This window comes from Hemiscyllium ocellatum, chromosome 31 (assembly GCF_020745735.1).
Source record: "Hemiscyllium ocellatum isolate sHemOce1 chromosome 31, sHemOce1.pat.X.cur, whole genome shotgun sequence".
NCBI lineage: Eukaryota > Metazoa > Chordata > Chondrichthyes > Orectolobiformes > Hemiscylliidae > Hemiscyllium > Hemiscyllium ocellatum.
Window position 1 is genome coordinate 22,812,765 of NC_083431.1, and position 23,732 is coordinate 22,836,496.

At 41.8% G+C, this 23,732-nt stretch overlaps 1 protein-coding gene across 1 annotated transcript in view; it reads left to right on the forward strand.

Moving 5' to 3' along the window:
- Nucleotides 1–23,732, forward strand: part of acaca (acetyl-CoA carboxylase alpha) — a 266,712-nt gene that overhangs the window by 38,610 nt on the left and 204,370 nt on the right. The window contains exons 9-16 of the mRNA XM_060847834.1: nt 5,445–5,555; nt 6,939–7,148; nt 10,049–10,219; nt 10,371–10,532; nt 11,368–11,531; nt 13,643–13,793; nt 15,181–15,284; nt 16,169–16,250. Coding sequence (XP_060703817.1) covers nt 5,445–5,555; nt 6,939–7,148; nt 10,049–10,219; nt 10,371–10,532; nt 11,368–11,531; nt 13,643–13,793; nt 15,181–15,284; nt 16,169–16,250 — 1,155 coding nt within the window. The remainder of the gene's footprint in view (nt 1–5,444; nt 5,556–6,938; nt 7,149–10,048; nt 10,220–10,370; nt 10,533–11,367; nt 11,532–13,642; nt 13,794–15,180; nt 15,285–16,168; nt 16,251–23,732) is intronic.

The window sequence follows — 23,732 nt, forward strand, 5'->3', positions numbered from 1 at the left end:
CCATCTTCTGTAGTTACACAGGCACCACTCCCCACCTCTTCCTCCGCTACTTTGACTGCATTGGTGTCACCTCGCACTCCCACTCCCTCATCAACTTCACCAACATATTCCATCCTGACTTTAAATTTACCTCTGACACCTCCCTCCCATTCCTGGACTGCTCCATCTCCATTAATGACGACCGAATTGACACCGACATTTTTTACAAACCCACCGTCTCCCACAACTACCTGGGTTGCACCTCTTCCTACCCCACCTCCTGCAAAAATGCCATCCCGCATTCCCAATTCTTCGCCTTTGCCGTATCTGCTCCCAGGAGGACCAGTTCCACCACAGAACACACCAGATGGCCTCCTTTTTTAGAGACCGCAATTTCCCTTCCCACGTGTTTTAAGATGTCCTCCGACGCATCTCGTCCACATCCCGCACCTCCGCCCTCAGACCCCACTCCTCCAACCGTAACAAGGACAGAACCCCCCTGGCGCTCACCTTCCACCCTTCTAACCTTCACATAAACCAAATCATCCAACGACGTTTCTGCCACCTCCATACGGACCCCACCGCCAGGGATATATTTCCATCCCCACCCCTTTCTGCCTTCCACAAAGACCATTCCCTCCATGACTATCTGGTCAGGTCCACGCCTCCCAGCAACCCATCCTCTTGTCCTGACACCTTCCACTGCCACCGCAGGAATTGCAAAACCTGCACCCACACCTCCTCCCTCGCCTCCATTCAAGGCCCCAAAGGAGCCTTCCACATCCATCAAAGTTTCACCTGCGTATCCACAAATGTCACTTATTGTATCCGTTGCTCCCGATGCAGTCTCCTGTAAATTGGGGAGACTGGACGCCTCCTAGCAGAGTGTTTTAGGGATCTCTGGGATACCTGCACCAATCAACCACACCGCCCTGTTGCCCAATATTTCAACTCCCGCTCCCACTCTGCCGAGGTCATGGAGGTCCTGGGCCTCCTTCACCGCCGCTGCCTCACCACCCAACGGCTGGAAGAAAATGCCTCCTATTCCGCCTCTGAACATTTCAACCCCAGGGCATCAATTTGGATTTCACCAGTTTCCTCATTCCCCTTCCCCTACCTCATCCTAGTTCCAAGCTTCAAGCTCAGCACTGTCCCCATGACTTGTCCTACCTGCTTGTCTTCCTTTCCACCTATCCATTCCACCCTCCTCTCTGGGTGAATGGGGGTGGGGATGAAGGTAACAGGTCAGTGAACTCTTTGCTACCTTCCCCCACCCTCCTCCCTGACCTATCACCTCCATCCCCACCCCATTTCATCTATTGTACTCTATGCTACTTTCTTCCCACCCCCACCCTCCTCTCATTTATCTCTCCACCCTGCAGGCACTCCGCCTCTATTCCTGATGAAGGGCTTTTGCCCAAAACATTGATTTTCCTGCTCCTCGGATGCTGCCTGAACTGCTGTGCTTTTCCAGCACCACTCTAGTCTAGAATCTGGTTTCCAACATCTGCAGTCATTGTTTTTACCTGGGAACTAAATATGGAAGCATACATATCCTGTTGAAAGGAAAGGCAGGGTGTCGGTTGCCTTTTAGTAAATCAAATCAATATCAAAATGTGATAGAGTTGGAAGGCATATAATCTGTGTAGGTAGTGTTGAGGAACTGCAAAGGAATGTGGGACAGAAAATAAGTCAGGAGACAGATGCACATAAGAAAATCATTACAATATGCAGGTGGACTGGGAAAATCAGGTTGGTAACAGATTTCAAGAAAAAGAATTTGTGGAATTATCTGAGATCTTTTTGTATCAGGTTATGGTAGATCCCACTGAGAAACAGGTAATTCTGGATTTAGTAACATGTGATGAGGTAGACTTAATTAAGGAGCTTAAAATGAAGGAACCTGAAAGGGCAGTGACCATACTATGATAAAGTCACCCTGCAGTTTGAAAAGGGGAAGATTGAATTAGAGGGTAACGGTATTACAACTGAACAAAGTTAACTACAGAGAGGGAGGAGCTGGCCAGAATTGATTGTAAAGGGCGCCTAACAGGAAAAACTGTGGAGCAGTAATGGCTGGAGTTTCAAGGGACAACAGAAATTCATTCCAAGGAAGAAGAAATGTGCAATGGGGAGGACAAGGCAGCCATGGCAGGTGAGGGATGTCAGGGACAGCATAAAAACAAAAGACCTTAATCAGGGGGTGGAGGAGAGTTTAATGGTTATTACGAAGGAAACGGTCCTGGGGAAGCTGGATAAATCATCCAGACGAGATGGATGACGCCCAAGAGTTCTGAAGGATATATCTGAGGAGGTTGTAGAGACATTGTTGTGAAGATTAGTGGGGATTCAGGGGAATGTGAAGCCTTTGAAAACCAGCAGAGGGTAACTAAAAAAGCAATAAGCAAGCAGAAGGTGAAATAAGAGAGTAAGCTAGTTAGTAATATAAAAGAAGATTGCAAGTGATTTTTAAATTTGTAAATGTAAGATAGAGGAAAAAGTGGACTTTGGAGGACTGGAAAATGAGGGTGGAGAAGTAGGATTGGGGAAGAAATAGTGACAGTATATTGCAATAGCTTTTACAGTGGAAGACACCAGCAGCAAACTAGAACTTCAACAGTCGGTGGCGGGAGAGAGTTTAGTGGCTATCACTAAGGAAAAGGTCCTGGGGAAGCTGCATAAATCATCCAGACCCAGATGGACTACACCCAAGAGTTCTGAAGGATATAGCTGAGGAGGTTGTAGAGGCATTGGTGGTGATCTTTCGGGAGTCACTGGAGTCAGGGAGGGTTCCAAAAGGCTGTAAAATTGTTAACGTACCACTCCTGTTTAGGAAGGAAGGGAGGGAGGAAAAAGGCTTTACACTGATTCGCCTGACCTCAGTTGGTAAGATTGTGAGAGTCCATTATTAAGGAAGTGTTTGTGGAGTACTTGGAAGTGCATGGTAAAAGTCAGGCTGAGTCGGCACGAATTCATCAAGATGAGTCAAGTCTACAAGGAGGTAACAAGCAGGTTAGACAAGAGAGAGTCAGCAGACATAATCTATTCGGATTTCTGCAGGAGGCTGTTAAATAGGTTAAGAACTTATGGTGTTCGGGGAAAGAAACTGGCATGGTTAAAGGACTGGCTGTCTGACAGAAGGCAGAGAGTGGGGATAAAGGGGTCTTTTTCAGAAAGTGGCCTGTGACTGCAGGGGTCTGTGTTGGGACCATAGCTATACATGCTGTACATTAATGATATGGACGAAGATCCTTAAGGAATTGTTGCAAAATTTGCAGATGACACAAAGCTACGTGGAGGGACAGGTAGTGTTGAGGAAGTGGGGAGGCTGCATAAGGACTTGGACAGGCTCAGAGAGTGGACAAATAAGTGACAGGTGGAATACAATGTGGAAAAGTGTACAGATTATACACTTTGTAAGGAAGAATTGAGTATTTAATAGTGTACACTGCTTTCAAACTGGGGAAAGGCTTTGGAAATCTAAAGCACAAAAGGACTTGGGAATCCTAGTTCAGGATTCTCTTAAGTTAACATGCAAGTTCAGTTGGCAATTAGGAAAGTAAATGCAATGTTAGCATTCATTTCAAGAGGGCTAGAATGTAAGAGTAGAAATGTACTGCTGAGGCTGTATAAGGATGTGGGCAGAATATATTTGTAATATTGTGAGCCATTTTGACCCCTCTATCCAACAAAGAATATGCTGGTGTTGGAGGGCTCCAGAGAAGGTTTACAAGAATAATCCCAGGGGCATGACAGGCTTATTAAATGAGGAGCGATCGAGGACTCTGGCTGTGTAACTCGGAGTTCAGAAGGATGGTGGGAGTGGATCTGATCGAAACTAACAGAATATCAAGAGGCCTGCATAGAGTGGACATAGAGTTTAATTTGGATAAATGTGAGGTATTGCATTTTGATGAAACAAGCAAGGACAGGACTGGTACAATTAATGGTAGAGCCCTGCGTTGTGTTGTAGAACAGAGACCTAGGGGATCAGGTACATAATTCTTTAAAATTTGTGTCACAAGTAGGCAGGGTGGTTAAGAAGTTGTTTAGCACACTTGCCTTCATTGCTCCTAACTTTGTGTTTAGGAGTTGGGACATCATGGGCACCAAATAGTCACCACAAGACTTGACCAACTATCACTAGTATCCATACACACAGATGAAGAGGGACACCAGTTTGACTGGGACAATGTATCAATCCTGGGACAGATTAAACAAAGACACGCACAGGAATTTGTAGAGGCCTGGCATTTAAACTAGAACTCCATTAACAAACATATCGATTTGGACCCCTTTAACAATCACTCAGAAAAAGAACTAGAAGTGATATCACCCACCACGACACACCAAGACACACAAATGGCAAGCGGGACAGAATACCAGCGCTTCCATGGAGGCTGTCTAATGATGTTACCTAGCATGGTGATAAAATGTCTGAGAATATATCTACCAGCTCAGCAAACAAACTGACAACCAGTTGGGACATCGGGTTGAGGTTATAGAGGACATTGAGGCCTCTTCTGGGGTACTGTGTACAGTTCTGGTCGCCTCGCCATTGGAAGGATATCATTAAATTGGAGAGGGTTCAGAAAAGATTTACTTGGATTTTGCTGGAAATGGAATGTTGGAGTTATAAAAAATAAGCTGGGACTTTTCACTGGGACATTGGAGTTTCAAGGACGACAATAGATGAGGTGAATAGCAACAGTCTTTTCCCTAGAGTGGAGGATTTTAAAACTAGGCGGCATATTTTTAAGGTGAGAGGAGACTTTGCTTGTTTGTTTGTTTGTTTTTAAAAGGGGTGTGAGGGGCAGCTTTTTTAACAGAGGGTGGTTCATGTGTGGAGTGAACTGCCAGAGGAAGTGGTGGATGCAAGTACAAGTTAAAAAGTTTAAAAGGCATTTGGATAAGTACATGAGTAGGAAGGGTTTGGAGGGATATTGGCAAAATGCAGGGAAGTAGGACAAGTTAAGTTTTGGAATTTAATCAGCGTGGACTAGTTGGGCCCAAGGGTCTGATTCTGTAAAATGTTTCTGCTCGTAGGAGAGACCAGGACCTGAGAGCACAGCTGCAAAGTGAAGGGATGACATTTTAGTACTGCAAAGAGGAGATTCAGCCAGAGGGGTGGTGAATCTGTGGAACGTTTTGCCACAGAGAGCTGTAGAGGCCAAGTCATAGAGTGCATTTAAGATGGAGATGATAGATAGGTTCTTGATTGGTAAGTTACGTGGAGAAAGCAGGAAAATGGTATTGAGAAACAAATCAGCCATAATTCAAAGAGCAGACTTGATAGGTGAATGGCCTAATTCTGTTCCTATATCTTATGGTCTTACCACATCTTCCTAGTTAAACTAACAGTTATTTCACTGAGCCTTGAGTTCTGCAAAACGTTTGATAGTTCTATCTGGGTATGTTTTGTAGAATTTTATCTTCAGACCTTTTCTGTTTTATTGCATTGCCAGGCTGCAGAGGATATTGGCTACCCAGTGATGATCAAGGCTTCTGAAGGAGGAGGTGGCAAAGGGATAAGAAAAGTGAATGCAGCTGAGGATTTTCCGAACCTTTTCAGGCAGGTGGGTGATACACAGAAAAGATGAATTCTGCTGCCTGTTGAATAATGCCATGAATTTCTGGCTTCTGTTAACTGTCGTTTTTGAAAGTGCTGATACAGTGCAAGCTTATAATGCTATAATTTCTGTGATGCTAGTGAAAACATAGATACCAGAAAATGCAACGAATGAGTCTCCTCAAAGTTTACACTGGATTCTTTTCTATGTAATAGAGAAAGGTGATCTATAATAGTGTAAATTCTTCTGTTTAACTAGTTATAGAAGTTTGATTCTCTTGGATGTTTTGAGGTTTATCTTGTTCTCATATAGTTATCAATTTGCTGAAATAGTGGTCTTTTGTGCACAGTTGTAACCTGATCGTGAATGCCATTTTTTAACTGCCCCAAAAACAATGCGTTGGAAATATTGTACATTAATTAACACATGGCGAGAAACAGTTGAGCCTGTTTGTCTTCAGGTGGTTTGTCTTTGTGGGTTGGCCAGCAGGATGAACTAATTTCAATGAAAATTTGGAAAGTATCTTGAGATTGCTTTTGATGAATGTTGGTTTTGTTCCTGAACAATAAATGTGATCAGGTCTGTTTGAACATGGAAACAGCATAACTTTTTGTGTGTACATCAAACTGTTTATTTTATGCAGTCGATTTTATCTCATTTGTTTTCACTAAAGGAATTTGAAGCTGCACATTAATGAAAAATTACTTCCTTGAGAGTAAATCCGTGTATTATTGTTCTGCTGCACAAAAATGTTTATAGATGAGGTAGGCCCATCATGTTAATCCTCCCATCGAAACTGATTAATTACCCTTTCCTCCTTACAGTATTTATTGTTCTGTTGAACGATATCCTGTGCCATACACCAATTTGGCCAAGAATAGAAGAACAATTTATAAACCAGTCTTATAATACCAAATCTAATTACCTAAAGGAACCTGAGGCTTACTCAGGTCTACATCTTTCCCACATCTCCGTGGCTGTGCACAAGTATCAAAGATGTGCCAGTGCACAACTGAACCAGCGACAATCCTCCACACTCCTACATGTCACCTCCCTTCAATAATTTTATTTTGGTAAAACACCCATTCTTTTTCCACTCTTCCACCACCTATCCAAGACAGTTATTTTTCTTTTCTCCAAGATTGTAGTTGGGACTTCAGACATGATTCATTCTTGGTATTTTGCATGATTGTAGATGCAAATCTATCATTGCACTCATTCCTTTGGATGCACTTCTCGTACAGTTCGCCTGAAGGTTTAGCTTGAAATGAAAAGGACCAGCCCAATTTTCCATTTAATTAACAAAACAGATTCATCCAGTGATTCCAGTTCCTGTCCATTTGGTGTAATGTTTTCAGGAGAAGAAATTGGAATTTTTCTCTCTTTCAGGTACAAACAGAGGTCCCTGGTTCTCCAATTTTTGTAATGAGGCTTGCCAAACATGCACGCCATCTTGAAGTCCAAATTCTTGCTGATCACTATGGCAATGCAATTTCCCTATTTGGCCGTGATTGCTCAGTTCAACGTCGACACCAAAAGATTATTGAGGAAGCTCCTGCGACAATTGCTACCTCCTCAGTGTTTGACAACATGGAGAAGGTGAGTACAGGAGATCTTGCTTGTACCACTGAGAAACCTATTTGAATGAATTATCTTTCAAAAGGGATAAGCAACAGAGTTGTATTAACTGAAGTTGTTATAAATCTGTGGTTCCTGGATTTCCTAGCATGTTAATGTTTTCAAAGAGCCTTGCACTTGTAGATGATGGGCTAAGGTGGCAGCATCCTGAGATGCGGTCCCAGCATAGTAATAATAGAGGCTAGTTCTCTGAGGGAGTTGAGGCAGACAGGCCTCAACATGGATGTATGAGTCCTGCTGGTAGAGTCGAGATCAGGCAAGTGACGTGAAATGAGAACAGAAACCTTTGACTTGCTTACTTGGCTCCCTGCTTGGGTCTAATTGTAGCAATGCCTAGGATAAGGAGAACTTATACAGATGGATAGTTGAGTTTGCGGGCACATGGAACAGGCAAACGTCAAGTATCTATTTGTGTCCAGCAGTTTCATCCAGCCGGGGTGCTCTTCTGCTAATCCTGCAAACTACAACAATCTCTACACTGGATGGAACTGGTGGGTATAATGTTGAGAAAAGCTGCTGGTCTGCCCTCTATTGTGTTCAAAGTGTTGTATTGTGCCATTCTAGCTGAATATAAGATTGATGTAGTACCGACTTCTAAACTTGCTCTTTTGAGGTGTATATCCATGTGGACATTGATTCTTGAGACGGCAGGATGAGTACGAGGCAAGTTTAATACGTTAGAATTGTATTCACTGGAGTTCAGAAGAATGAGGAGGATCACATAGAAATCTATACAATTCTAACATGACTAGATAGGATATTTCAGGAGTCACAATTGAAGATAATGAGAGAAGTCTGTTCACCCAGAGAGTGAGCCTGTGGAATTTGCAACCATGGAAAACTTTTTTAGATTAGATTAGACTTACAGTGTGGAAACAGGCCCTTCGGCCCAACAAGTCCACACCGACCCGCCGAAGCGCAACCCACCCATACCCCTACATTTACCCCTTACCTAACACTACGGGCAATTTAGCTTGGCCAATTCACCTGACCCGCACATCTTTGTGACTGTGGGAGGAAACCGGAGCACCCGAAGGAAACCCACGCAGACACGGGGAGAACGTGCAAACTCCACACAGTCAGTCGCCTGAGTCGGGAATTGAACCCGGTATGATTTCAAGAAGTCGTTGGATATAGTGCTTGGGGCTGATGGAGTAAAGGATATGAGGGAAAAGCAGCAAGAGGCTATTGATTTGGATGATCAGACGTGATCATAATGAATGATGGAACAGGTTTAAAGGGTCAGTTGGCCCACTTCTCCTGTTTTCTATGTTTAATGCCTTGCAAATACGTACTCCAAAAAGTGTTTATTGTTCTAAATTGAAATACTTGAAGAGCCCCCTTAATATCAACTGATTTTTTAAAAAAAGATGGTTAAATTGTGATCTGTAATTTGTTAAGTTCATTGAATTATTTAAAATGATCACTGCAGGTGTGACTTCCCTTCGAAATGCTTTCAGTATAGGGTTTTTACATGCAGTGAATTGTTATTTCTAATACTGTGAGATGGGAGAAATGTTGTAGAGCAAATCAAAGAAAGGTTTGCATTTGTGTAGCTACTTCCATGATTTTTGTATGTCCCTTGATTTACAATTAATCAAGTATATTTGATTGAAATCACTGCTGTGAGGTAAGACTTTTCTTCTAAACAATGCAATGGAAACTTTAATGATCCACCTGAGAAGATCCCATTTGAAACGTGGACTGTCGAATAATGCAGTAATTCCTCAGTGCTGCGCTTCAGTGTCAGTTTGGATTTTATGTTGAAATCTCTGGAATGGGACTTGCATTCAGTATTGCTGCCAATATTGGCTTGTGAGAAATAAAATTAGGATTAGGTAACCATCTGCTTCTGTCAGTACTTTATCAGTATTATGCTTGCCTTCACATCACTTCATTGAAAATCAGGAAGTACTTCCCTTAAATTCACATGGTATATGTGCGTATGGTATCAAAATGAAGGAAAGAGTTTAATTTATTCATACCATATTTGACTAATTAGTAAGCATGTTTCAGATGACAACTCTACAATATTAAGTTGAAGGGTATAAGGTGAAGAGACAATGTAATTTAATAATAATCCGAATCCAGATTGTTCAGATTTGGTGCTAGTTTTGCTGTTTTGGTTTCTCCTGAAAGAATAATCATGGGGTTTGTAAAAAGGAAGTTTAGGCATTGCATCCTTGACATCACTGATGCTTTACAAGCTGATGCTTGCGTATTACAAATAAACATTGTCCATTTTAACTAGTATGTTATCTGGACTCGAACCTGTGAGACTCATGTTACTTCTGTTTTGTTGTTCCCTCTCTATTATAATCAATATATTTGTATAAACTCAAGTTTAGTTCATTAGAATTAGAATTACTACAGTGTGGAAACAGGCCCTTCAGCCCAACATGTCTGCACCAACCCTCCGAAGAGTAATCACTCCGCCCCATTCCCCTACCCAATATTTATCCCTGAATAAAGCACCCAACCTACACATCCCTGCACACTGGACAATTTAACATGGCCAATTCACCTAACATGCAAATCTTTGGAAACCCAGCAGACACTGGGAGAATATGCAAACTCCACGCAGACAGTGGTCCGAGGCTGGAATTGAACCCGAATCCCTGGTGCTGTGAGACAGCAGTGCTAACCACTGAGCCACCATGCCACCCCCTCCTTTCAATGTATTATCATGCACTATAGACCTTGGGCTTTTAGGGGAATAAAAAGTTCCCATAAATCTCATCACAGATTTTTCATGTAGTATGAAGTTAGCTTAAACTAACTCCCTGTGTGCATTCTCACTTACTGGGAAATCACTTTTCTCCTTGCTGTTCACCGACTAATTGCTGAAATTTATTTTCCAGTGTGCAGTGAAGCTAGCAAAAATGGTGGGCTATGCAAGTGCAGGCACAGTGGAATATCTGTACAGTCAAGATGGAAGTTTTTACTTTCTGGAACTAAACCCGAGGCTTCAAGTGGAACATCCCTGTACTGAAATGGTGGCAGATGTAAACTTGCCTTCTGCACAGTTGCAGGTGAGTTGTGTATTAGTTAAATTGCTTTAGGAATTCTCTTGCACACTATTCTTATTAAACATTATTTTTATCTCTATCCTTGAGTTTCTCAAACAAACTGCTAAATTTGCTTGACTGATACATATCTTCCTGCTCTTGCACTTTTCCTCAGATTGCAATGGGAATTCCTCTGCACAGAATCAAGGATATTCGGATGCTGTATGGAGTTGCCCCATGGGGGGATTCACTGATTGATTTTGAGAATTCAGCAAACACCCCTTGTCCACGTGGTCATGTGATAGCCGCTCGTATCACCAGTGAGAATCCAGACGAGGTCAAATTAAATATTTAGTCTTTAATTTTGTTCATAATAAAAAATTCATCAATTCTGTTATTTAACTTTAGCTTCTTTCATGGCTTCCCACAAAGTGTCTACGTTGCACAAAAAATTGTTAGAACTATATGCGTTTACAGAATTTTTCAATATTGCACATCATTTATTGTTCACCTGACAAATGTAGACTATGTATTAAAATGTGCCAGGGTACAATTTGCAGCTTGTTACAGTTCTGCCCTTTCTTCCATTCCTCTGGAGAGGTGCTGTAACACTGATCTGGCTGAGGTTTGAAACTCCTGGTTGACTTGAAGTAATTTAATTTGGCTGGTGTGTGCTTATATAAAAGACTAGCACTGTAATTGCTATCACACCAGGCACTCAGTCATTTGGGTTGTAGACCATTATAACAGCTGGTCAATATTACATTGTGTCTTTAGCTTGCATTTCCCACTTCAGTGCTGTAACCAGACTCAAAATGGAAGTATGTTCCCTCTGTTCTGTGACGTTTCCTTTTTTTAAAACCAGGCTAAGATAGGCAGTAGTGTACAAATGTCCATCTTCTATTTGTTACTGTGCAGATCATTGAACACTCTGTTTTGAGTCACTATATAATGTTTTGGTGAATTCTAGTATACCTTTCACAACCCCAAACCAAGAGTGCCTGTTATTAAAATCAGGCCTACACATGTTCAAAGAATACCAATGACTTCAAAATTTACTAAATCAACTTGAGTGAGAAGTAACAAATCTGTGGTAACAACTGCTTGGATCAGATGTGGTAATTGAGAGTTTTGATACTCAGTTTCAGATGTTCTTTTATACTGTCTGACAGGGTTTCAAGCCAAGTTCCGGCACTGTGCAGGAGTTGAATTTCCGCAGCAGTAAGAACGTCTGGGGTTACTTCAGTGTGGCAGCAGCAGGAGGCCTCCATGAGTTTGCAGATTCTCAATTTGGACATTGCTTCTCGTGGGGCGAAAACAGAGAAGAAGCCATCTCGTTAGTACTTTGCCTGCCCATTCTTTCATTGAAACCTTATACATTTTCTATATTGAGAAAGAGTTGCCATTGCTCAAGTCTTGGCTCAATCTTTTAAGAAGTTTGCCTTTTTCTTCATAATTTCCACTCTTTGGCAATTTGGATTTTCCTTTAGTAGGTGGGTGGCCTATCTGTTTCTTAACCTCATTGATTGAAAATGAGGAGTAAATGGCACTCATCATTCAACTACTTGCTATTTCAGATTTTCTTTTGACCCCCCATTTCTCTGCACACAATCGCTCTTCTCAAGACCTCCCATTTGGGAGATGTACAATGGGAACAAAAACTGCTCTTGCTTTCAAAGTCTATTGCTCCCTTGCTTAACTTGGGAACATAGGAAAGAGGAGCTGGAGTAGACCACTCGTTTGATTGACCTTGCACTGCCAATCAACTAGGTCATGGCTGACTATCCAACTCAACACCATTTTACTGCACTATCCCCATAATCCTTTGATTTTGTTAATATAGAAAAATCAATTGATCTTTCTCTTGAATATAATCACTTGAGCTTTCACAGTGCTCTGTGTGCCAATGATTTGCCACTTCACGTGATTAGTTTTGGGTCTCATGTTTTATTTTTGGCGTAAACATCAGAAAGACTAACAAAGACAGTAGGGAAATAGTGTTTGGATTTAACCTTAATATGTGTGCATGTTGTCAAGGTTGCTTCACATGCAACAATTCTGTTTTGAAGTTTCTGTTATTCTGCAGAATAAGTTGGCAGCATGGTGGCACAGTGGTTAGCAATGCTGCCTGTCAGTGCTGGGGACCTGAATTCAATTCCAGACTTGGGTGAATGTGTGTGGAGTTTGCATGATCTCCCTGTGTTTGTGGCTTCCTCTGGATGCTCCTTTTTCTTCCCACAGTCCAAAGATGTGCAGGTTAGATGGATTGACCATGCTAAATTGTCCTGTAGTGTCCAGGAATACACAGGCTAGGTCGATTAGCCATTGGTAAATGCTAACTTATGGGGAGAGGATGAGTGGATCGATCTGGGTATGATGCTAATTGGAGGATTGGTGCACACTCAGTGGGCTGAATGACCTCTATCTGTACTGTAAGGATTCTGTGATTCACTGATTTTGTTTACAGAAAATTTCTATAATCAAAGCCTGGGATGTATATTAAGAAAATATGTTTGATATTAGTTGAGGGACCAGTGCTGGGCAGGATATTTACTAGCTTTTTGCTTCAGGCTCACTTTTTTTTTCACTCGGGTGTATGTCTTATAGGTTTAACATTTGAGTAACTGATATCTCAGACAGTGCAATATTTCCAAGGTAATGCAAAGGTTTGGAGCCAAAATTCCTGGATTGTAATTGAAACCATGGCTGTGACATCTGAGTTTATTCAGTTGACAAATTGAGTGAAAGTGGTTAGTCCATTGCCTCCCAGCCTAGCATCATAGGATTTGGAATATCTACATCTGAATCTCTCTTGCCTGGCAGAATAGTCAAGACAATTTTCACCCTCTGCATGAAGAGATTTACTGCCAGGACCAAATCTTAATTTTGCTTGGCATCAGTTACTGTATGTGTAAAAAATATATGTAGCTGAATACTGAACCTCAGCGTTCATTTCTGAAAATGTGTTGCTGGTTAAAGCACAGCAGGTTAGGCAGCATCCAAGGAACAGGAAATTCGACATTTCGGGCATAAGCCCTTCATCAGGAATGCCCGAAACGTCGAATTTCCTGTTCCTTGGATGCTGCCTAACCTGCTGTGCTTTAACCAGCAACACATTTTCAGCTGTGATCTCCAACATCTGCAGACCTCATTTTTTACCCTCAGCGTTCATTTCCCATGCTTCGCTAATCCATCAATGCTTAATGTCTGGGGCTTGTGAAAAATGATCATTAGTTTTTATTTTCTCCCAAAAAAGTGATGTTTCTGTGCCTGTCTGAATTGAACTTCAATTGTTCAAGCTGAACAGTGATGTTACATTCTCCTCTCTTCTTTTTGGATTTGGAACTGTTATCAAACTGGATAACAACCAAAGCTTTATTTTGGCACATGGTGGTGTTTTCTTCTCGAGTGGGAACCTTTCATGATTCGTTACTTCTCACACCGTAGGAACATGGTGGTGGCACTGAAGGAACTGTCCATTCGTGGTGATTTCAGAACAACTGTGGAATACCTCATCAGATTATTGGAAACAGAAAGCTTCCAACAGAACAGCATTGATACTGGCTGGCTAGATCGGCTCATTGCAGAGAAAGTCCAGGTATTGCAACTTGGTAAATGGGAAAACCTGTGTAATTTTTCAACTTAAGTGCACAAATGGGTAATGGAGGACCGGGTGGCAATTATTTAGTAGATGCTTTAACTTGCCTGATATTTTTCATTGCATGAAAGTAAATGGGGGCGGGTGTGGTGGTATGTCAACTGTTACTCTTTTTTTGTTTCATTGTGGAAATAGTTCACCACAAACATTAGGATTTGATGTCAAAATTGGAACATCGTGGGAAGTTTCTGATAGAGGCCAAGATATCTACCTCATTTAATGAGGTAGGCCCTGTTTATTGGTAAAGTAAATGAGCCATTGGGAAAAGCCAGTCACAAGTGCCTGGGATCTATTTCCAGTCTTCTCTACGTTTTTATTTTGCCCTGAGACCCAACTGGTTAGGATGAAAAAGGTCTAGCGCTTTGATTCTCATTTTGTCATTCTGCTCTATCCCGTCCTGTGCAAGTTCATGGTTACCGGTAGCCAACTGATGAGTAAGTGGGTAATACAGTGCAAGCAAACAATGATAATGAGTGCTATTTAAAGCGAAAATGAGGAATATTCTTTTTGAGGTTTATGAATCTGTGAAATTATTACTGAAGAGGGCTGTACTCAAAGCTGAGATGGACAGATTTTTAATTAGGAAGGAAATCCAGGATTATGGAGAAAAAGCAGGAAAGTAGAGTGGCAGATCATCAGATCAACTATGAAGTCATTGAATGGTGGAGCATACTCTGGCCTACTGCTCCTGCATTTGATGGACTTATCTGTATTGTTTTAAAGCTTCCCTTTCTCTTAACTGCACATTTAGGACAATTAGATTTTGATGCCTATGTTGATATCATTGATAAACCAACTTTGCTTAGTGCAAAGTCATCGATATTGCAACAGTGAAATTGTTATCCATCAGCAGGTAAACAATCCAGTGTTCTGTAATTTTTAGTCATTACTACTTCTAAAAGTGTTGCAAACATCCTAATTGCAGTTGTGTGACCCATGATATGGCTAGTTGGCTTTCAGTACTCTGCTCAAAAATCAGTCTTCACTGCCAAGTTTGATCTTGATTCCCTAACCACTGACCAAACACGTGCGTTTTCTGACTGGAGACCCTTAAATGAAGTTTACCGGTTAACCTGAAGTACTGAGGCTTGCAGTATTATCCTGTTTAATTGCAGGCAACTAACTCAGCTCAAATGGAACAGATGGGAGATCCAAACTACTGGCTTCAATGGTTCAGTTACACACCAGGAAGCAGATTTGACCTGTTTATTCACAGATACATCACCTTAAAGTGATGATAATTTCATGGTTCTAATTTAGATTGGACAGCTGTTTTTTTTAGCAATCTGCTTCTATAGTTTTTGAAGTATAATTTTGCTTCTTTTAGGCTGAGAGGCCAGATACTATGTTGGGAATTGTATGTGGAGCTCTGCATGTTGCAGATAAATCCTTCAGAAACAGTGTCTCTAATTTCCTTCACTCACTGGAAAGGTAAGTTGTGTCAGCCATGAACTTTTAAAATTTTATCCAAACATCTTTAATAGCTATATTTTGGAATTTTGTGATGTGTATAAGATTGACATCTCACAATTGTCCATTGTTACTAAGTCACCTCAATACTGACACTTATTCCTACTCTTATAAGCTCTGGCTCCTGTTGTTTACTCAAGAATCCAAATAATTGTGATGAGAAACATCATAATAGTTGTGCCTTACAGCTTTTGGAAAGATGCCTAAAAATGTTCTGTTCTAAGGATTGTCATAACTTGCACCTTCTAGCACTATCTACTGCTGGGATGTATTTCACAGATATCGGTAGCCCTCCAATACCACAACCAGCTTCTACATTTCCTGTTAGTCCAGACAGTGAATCTGCAAACTGCTTGACCAGAGAACTCCATAGCCAAGATTGATCATGTCTTCAGTTACCACCCCTAGCCTTTTTTCCACCACTAAACGTTAGAGAAGTAAAAGCAATAACTATAAAGGACTACAGATTAGAAGGTGAAAATAAAATGGCAAATTATTTTATATTTCGGTTCTCACAAAGCTGTGCTGTAACTGAAATTATAGAAATGCTCACATCATGGATTCTGAGGGAAACAGAGATTATATTTAGAGTTTAAACCTTTTTCAAAAGTTATGATCCAGGGTCCACACATGAAATCTTCTGTTCTGTCCATCCCTGCTGCCTCATCTACTGATTGTTATAGATATCCAATATTTGCATTTGTTTTATGTATTGCCTAGGCTAAACAGTTCTGGTGAATTGAGTCTCTATCCAGATCTTTGAATGGGCTGGTGCTTGGAGATTAGACCTCATGCTGCATCTTTCCCAACCAGTATTAATTATCTGACTGCTAATCTTCCCTTAGGGGTCAAGTCTTACCAGCTCATACTCTTCTGAACACAGTGGATGGGGAACTCATCTATGAGGGGGTGAAATATGTGCTAAAGGTAAAGTCCTAAATGTAAAAATGCACCTGTCAAACCCTTCGATGACATCATTTTTGATTTTTTTTGTTTTGTTTTGACTTGAAACGGTTTCCTCCGGTCAGTGTATGCCTGTGCAATTTATTTTAAACATTTTTTGTATAATTTTGCTGAGAATTCTACATCTGTAGAGTCTTGCAATTGTATTTGTGTTAGATATGTTGGATATGCAGTGAGGTAGATGTCGGTCTTTCACATTGGCTTTTAGAATCTTTTCTGTCTGTGAACTGAGATTACTGCACAGTCACAATACAGTCCCAAGTGAGCAATCTCTTTTCAGAACAACTGCCACACTGTGCAGCATGGTGTTTTCAGGTTGAACGTTCTGTAATAGAAAACAACCTGAATTTATATAGCACCATGTAGCCACTGTTAATGTAAGAAATGTGGTGACCAATGTGGCTGTTTTAATGATGCTCATTGCAGAATAAATATTGGCTTGAGGGAAGAATTCCCAAGTCTTTCTTCAAAATAATGGGGTCTTTTGCATCGACTTTACAGAGCAAACAAATTCTCGGTTAATGTATCATCTGTAAATAAGATCATTAATGTATCACATTAATGCTTTAAATACTCTCTATCTTAGAACTTTTGAAGCTTACAATGAGAGCAAAATTGATTTGACCTTAAGACATAGGAGCAGAAATTAGGCCATTCATCCCATCCAGTCTGCTCTGCCATTCAATCTTGGCTGATACGTTTCTCAGCCCCATTCTCCAGCGTTCTCCCTGTAATGCTTGATCCCCTTGACAATCAGGAACCTACGTATCTCAGTCTTAAATATACTCAATGACCTGACCTCCTCTGTGGCAGTGAATTCCGTAGACTTTCCACTCTCTGGCTGAAAAGTTTCTCCTTATCTCCATTCTAAAAGGTCTTCCCTTGAACCTAAGTCTATGCCCTCAGGTCCTAATCTCTCCTAACAATGGAAACATCTTCTCAACATCTGCTGTGTCCAGGTCATTCAGTATTCTGTAAGTTTCAAATAGATTCCCCCTCATCCTTCTAAACTCCATTGAGTATAGATCCAGAGTCCTCAAACATTCATCATGTTAAGCTTTTCATTCCTGGGACCATTCTTGTGAACCTCCTCTGAACACGCTCCAAGGCCTACGCGTTCTTCCTGCGCACAATAGTCCAAATGTAGCCTGATCAGAGCCTTATAGAGCCTCAAAACTACATCCCTGCTTTTATAATCAAGTCCTCTCAAAATAAATGTTGTCATTGCATTTCCCTTCCTCACTGCAGACTCCATCTGCAAGTTTACCTTGAGAGAATTCTGGACTAGAACTCTTTGCACTTCAGACTTCTGAATTTTGTCCCCATTTTAGAAAATAATCTATGCATCTATTCTTTCACATTTTCCCATTTTGCTCTCCATCTGCCATTTCTTTGCCTACTCTCCTAACCTATCCAAATCCTTCTGCAGCTTCCCAGCCGCCTCAATGCTATCTGTCCCTCTACCTACCTTTTGTATCAAATGCAAACGTAGCCGAAATGCCCTCAGTTCCTTCATCTAGGTCATTAATGTGTAAAGTGAAAAGTTTTGGTCCTAACACTGAGCCTTGCAGAACACCACTTGTCACTGGCTGCCATCGTGAGAAGGACCCTTTTATCCCCACTCTCTGCTTCCTGCCAGATAGCCAAGCTTCTTTCCATGCTAGTACATTGCCTCTAACACCATGGGCCTTATCTTACTTAGTAGCCTCCTGTGTGGCACCTTGTCAAAGGCTTTCTTGAAGTTTAGGTAGATAACATCCGTTGGCTCTCCTTGGTCTAACATGCTCATTACTTCCTCCAAGAATTCTAACAAATTTGTCAGGCGTGACCTCCCCTTGACAAAACCATGCTGACTTTGCCCTATTTTGCTATACGCTTCCAAGTATTCAGAACTCTCATCCTTCGCAATGGATTCCAGAATCTTACCCACAATCAAGGTTAGGCTAATCAGTCTGTAATTTTCAGTCTTTTGTCTCACTCCCTTTTTAAACAAGGGTGTCACATTAAAAATTTTCTAGTCCTCTGGGACCCTCCCTGATTCCTGTAAGATCACCACTAATGCCTCCACTATCTCTTCAGCTATCTCCCTTAGACCTCTGGGGTGTCTTCCATCTGGTCCAGATGATTTATCCACCTTTAGACCATTCAGTTTTTTTCTAGTACCTTCTCCTTGGTGATGGCCACCATACTCAGCTCTGCCCCTTCATTCTCTTGAATTTTTGAAAAATTACTTGTCTTCCACCATGAAGACTGATGTGAAGTAAGTATTCAGTTCCTCAGCCATTTTGTTGTTACCTAGTACAATCCCTCCAGCATAATTTTCCAGCAGCTCAACGTCCACTTTTACCTCTCTTTTGTCCTTTGTATATCTAAATAAACTCTTACAGTCTTCCTTTATACTACTGGCTAGCTTATCCTCATATTTAATCATTTTTTTTTTGTTGCCCACTGGTCTTCCGAATCTCTGGTTTCCCATTGCCCTTCACCACATTATATGCTTTTTGTTTTGCTTTTGCTATCCCTGACTTCTGTAGTCAGCCATGGTTGCCACCTCATCCCTGTACTATGCTGCTTTTCAAGGATGAATCTCGTGGTGTCTCCTGAATTACTCCCAGAAACTCCTGCCATTGTTGTTCCACTGTCTTTCCTGCTCGCCTCCTGTCCCAGTCAGTTCTACACAGCTCCTCCCTTGTGTCTCTGTGGTTGCCTTTATTCAGCTGTAATACCGTTACCTCCGATTCTACCTTCTCCCTCTCAAATTGCAGAGTAAATTGTTATGATCACTGCCTCTGAAGGGTTCCTTCACCTTAAGCTCCCTTACCAAGTCTGCCTCATTGCACAACACTAAATCCAATATTGAGTGTTCCCTCGTGGGCTCAACCACAAGCTGCTCCAAAATGCCGTCTTGTACACTTTCCACAAATTCCTTTTCTTGATTTGAGTGCAAGACCAGATGTAACAGCTTGGGGATCCAGCCCTTTTATGAGAGTTGCTAGGAAATAATGAGAGCACAAAGATGGTGGACATCTGGAGATCTCTTACAGATAGCAAATGGTACTAATTCAGTAGTTTACAACCGACCAGTGACCAACTTACTTTATTAAAGGTATTAAAGGGTCTGGAGTAAAGGCAATAATAATGTCATTAAATGATGGAATAAGCTTGGTGGACTAAATGCTGCCCTTGTTCTTACATTCCTACAAATTGGTCAATGTCTTTCCATGGCCAGGCCTTCCCTATCTCTCCAGTCCTATAATCCTCTCAGAATTGGGAGGCTATATTGGATTTGGTTCTAGGTAATGAACCAGGCCAGGTGTTAGACTTGGAGGTAGGTGAGCACTTCGGGGACAGTGACCACAACTCGGTGACTTTTACTTTAGTGATGGAGAGGGATAATCGTGCGCCGCAGGGCAAGAGCTATAGCTGGGGGCAGGGAAATTATGATGCAGTGAGGCATGACTTAGGTTGTGTGGATTGGAAAAACAGGCTTCAAGAGAAGAACACTAATGAGATGTGGGGATTGTTCAAGGAGCAGCTACTGTGTGTCCTCGATAGGTATGTACCAGTCAGGCATGGTGTAAAGGGCCTTGTGAGGCAGCCGTGGTTTAGTAAGGAATTGGAGTCCCTTGTGAAAGGGAAGAAGGCGGCATATGTAAAGATGAGGCGTGAAGGTTCAGTAGGGGCGATTGAGAGTTATAAGGTAGCCAGGAAGGAGCTAAAGAGGGAGCTAAGAAAAGCGAGAAGGGGACATGAAAAGTCTTTAGCTGGTAGGATTAGGGAAAACCCAAAGGCTTTCTATAGGTATGTCAAGAATAAAAGGATGACTAGGGTAGGTATCGGTCCAGTCAAGGATAGTAGTGGGAAGTTGTGTGTGGAGGCGGAGGAGATTGGAGAGACATTAAATCAGTACTTTTCATCAGTATTCACTCAGGAACAGGACACTGCTGATGTGAATATGGAATCACAAATAATTAGAATGGATGCCCTGGAAATATGCAGGGAAGAGGTTTTGGGAATATTGGAGAGGATGAATATAGATAAGTCTCCTGGGCCTGATGGCATTTACCCCAGGATCCTATGGGAAGCTAGGGAGGAGATAGCAGAGCCATTGGCCTGGATTTTTATGTCGTCATTGTCAACGGGAATAGTACCAGAGGACTGGAGGATAGCGAATGTGGTCCCATTGTTCAAGAAAGGGAGTAGGGATAGCCCTAGTAACTATAGGCCAGTGAGTCTGACTTCAGTGGTGGGCAAAGTCTTAGAGAGAATGGTAAGGGATAAGATTTATGAACATCTGGGTAGGAATAACGTGATCAGGGATAGCCAGCATGGTTTTGTGAAGGGCAGGTCGTGCCTCACAAACCTTATTGAGTTCTTTGAGAAGGTGACTATGGAAGTGGATGAGGGTAAAGCAGTAGATGTTGTGTATATGGATTTTAGTAAGGCGTTCGATAAGGTTCCCCATGGTAGGCTAATGCTAAAACTTCGGAGGTATGGCATTGAGGATACATTAGAGGTTTGGATTAGGAATTGGCTGGCTGGAAGGAGACAGAGGGTAGTAGTTGATAGATTATGTTCATCTTGGAGCGCAGTTACTAGCGGTGTACCACAAGGATCTGTTTTGGGACCATTGCTTTTTGTTATCTTTATAAATGATCTAGAGGAAGGACTTGAAAGCTGGGTAAGCAAGTTTGCGGATGACACGAAAGTCGGTGGAGTTGTGGATAGTGAGGAAGGAAGTGGTAGGTTACAGCGGGATATAGATAAGTTGCAGAGCTGGGCGGAAATGTGGCAAATGGAATTCAATGTAGCTAAGTGCGAAGTCGTTCACTTTGGTAGGAATAACAAGATGATGGATTACTGGGCTAATGGTAGGCTACTTGGTAGTGTGGATGAGCAGAGGGATCTTGGTGTCTATGTACACAGATCTTTGAAAGTTGCCACCCAGGTAAATAGTGCTGTGAGGAAGGCATATGGTGTACTGGGCTTTATTGGCAGAGGAATTGAGTTCCGGAGTCCTGAGGTCATGTTGCAGTTGTATAAGACTCTGGTGAGGCCTCATCTGGAGTATTGTGTGCAGTTTTGGTCGCCATACTATAGGAAGGATGTGGAAGCTTTAGAACGAGTGCAGAGGAGGTTTACCAGGATGTTGCCTGGAATGGTAGGAAAATCTTATGAGGAAAGGCTGAGGCACTTGGGGCTGTTCTCATTGGAGAAGAGAAGGTTTAGGGGAGATCTGATAGAAGTGTATAAGATGATTAGGGGTTTAGATACTAAGAACCTTTTACCGCTAATGGAGTCAGGTGTTACTAGGGGACATAGCTTTAAATTAAGGGTTGGTAGGTATAGGACAGATGTTAGGGGTAGATTCTTCACACAGCGGGTTGTGAGTTCATGGAATGCCCTGCCCGTATCAGTGGTGAACGCTCCTTCTTTATGTTCATTTAAGCGGGCATTGGATAGGCATTTGGAAGTTATTGGGCTAGTATAGGTTAGGTAGGACTCGGTCGGCGCAACATCGAGGGCCGAAGGGCCTGTACTGCGCTGTATCCTTCTATGTTCTATGTTCTATGTTCTAATTCTGCATACCTCCAACTTTGGCCTTTTGTGTGTCCTATAATGCCTTTGGTAGCTGTATATCCATACTTTTCATACTGAATCTTGGGAATTCCCTTGTTAAAATCAAGTTCTGGCAATGTTTTTATTTACTCCACATGATTAATCTTTGGCCTTTGTGCTAACCTTTGCCTGATTATGCTCTGCAAGTTTATCTATATAAAACAAGCTATATAAATGCATGCTGCTTGCTGTGCAGAGATTTGCAGATGCAAATATTTCTGTGTAACCATATAGGTATATCTGCTGAAAATTGGTAAAATTTCTGTCACATCTAAAGTAGCCCAAGTAAGATACGCATGAATGTTGTTGTTAAATTGATAGTTTTAGATTAGACTTACAGTGTGGAAACAGGCCCTTCGGCCCAACAAGTCCACACCGACCCGCCGAAGCGCAACCCACCCACACCCCTACATTTACCCATTACCTAACACTACGGGCAATTTAGCTTGGCCAATTCACCTGACCCGCACATCTTTGTGACTGTGGGAGGAAACCGGAGCACCCGGAGGAAACCCACGCAGACACGGGGAGAACGTGCAAACTCCACACAGTCAGTCGCCTGAGTCGGGAATTGAACCCGGGTCTACAGGTGCTGTGAGGCAGCAGTGCTAACCACTGTGCCACCGTGCCGCCTTTGCTTCTACGTGTCACCTTGGTTCACTGCAAGTTGGAGGCTTAGGAAACTTGTGATCCAGTCAGTCTCAGAACACTGCTATTCAAGTTTACGTTTGAGAACTTACAATCAGTTATCTACAACAATAGCATGAATTTATGTGACATCTTTGTCATAGTGAAATGTCCTATGGCATTTCACAGGAGGAATATTAAACAGGAGTATTTGATGCTGAGCCCACTGAAAGAATCACTGGGATGGATTAATCAGAAGTTTTGAATGATCCTCTTAAAGGAAGACAGTATTTTAAGGAAAGAATTCTGGAACCTACCGTCTAACCAGATAAATGATGAGGAATTTCCTCTCTGACTGACTGTTGTGAATCTGTGGAATTCCTTACCATAGGGAGCTGTTGAGGCGGAGTTGCTAAATACATTCAAGGCTGAGAGAGAGAGAGTTTTAATCTTTATAGAAATTAGGCATTAAGGGGAAAAGGCAAATAGTGGAGTTGAGGACTATCAGATCAGCAGTGATCTCATTGAACAGACTCTGAGCTGAAGTGCTTAATTCTGCTCCATGTCTTAGAACTTACTGAAGTGAAAAGGTCACTTCAGTAATATGGTAGTATCAGTAGCCTTAAATTGGCATGATGTCAGCCTCACTGTTGGGACTGATTCCAGGTTGGCTGGCTGGAATACTCATAGTAGGTTGGCCTAGCTGGTTGAATGCATGTCTTAGTTTGAACATGCTTAGAGCAACTTTCTCCACGTCCTCACCATGGTTTACCATTAACATGTTAAAACTGATGCAGAACTAAAGGTGATGAACAATTTGAGTTTGATTTCAGATGAGACTTTAATTGAAAAGCCTTGATTAAATAATTGACATTATGTGCAAGTGTGATGTGTCCCCTACTCTGTAGTTCTTAATTGTCAACTCTCATCATCTAAAGTCACTCATGAAGCCTAGCACATTAAACAAGGTGCTGGAGGACTGCTTGCACTAGAAGAATTAATCTTGTCTAATGTGATGCTTTGAAAGGGATGTGAACTTACCTAAGGAAGCATGCAAAAGCCTTTCCATTTTTCTTTTATTTCATTGCGCTTTTGTTTTGTGATTTGTTACTTCTCTGCCCATGTTGCTCTACCACCATGAATTCTCTTGCAACTCTCTAAGCTAGAGTCTGGAAGACATGTCTGCCGTTCTTACTGTTT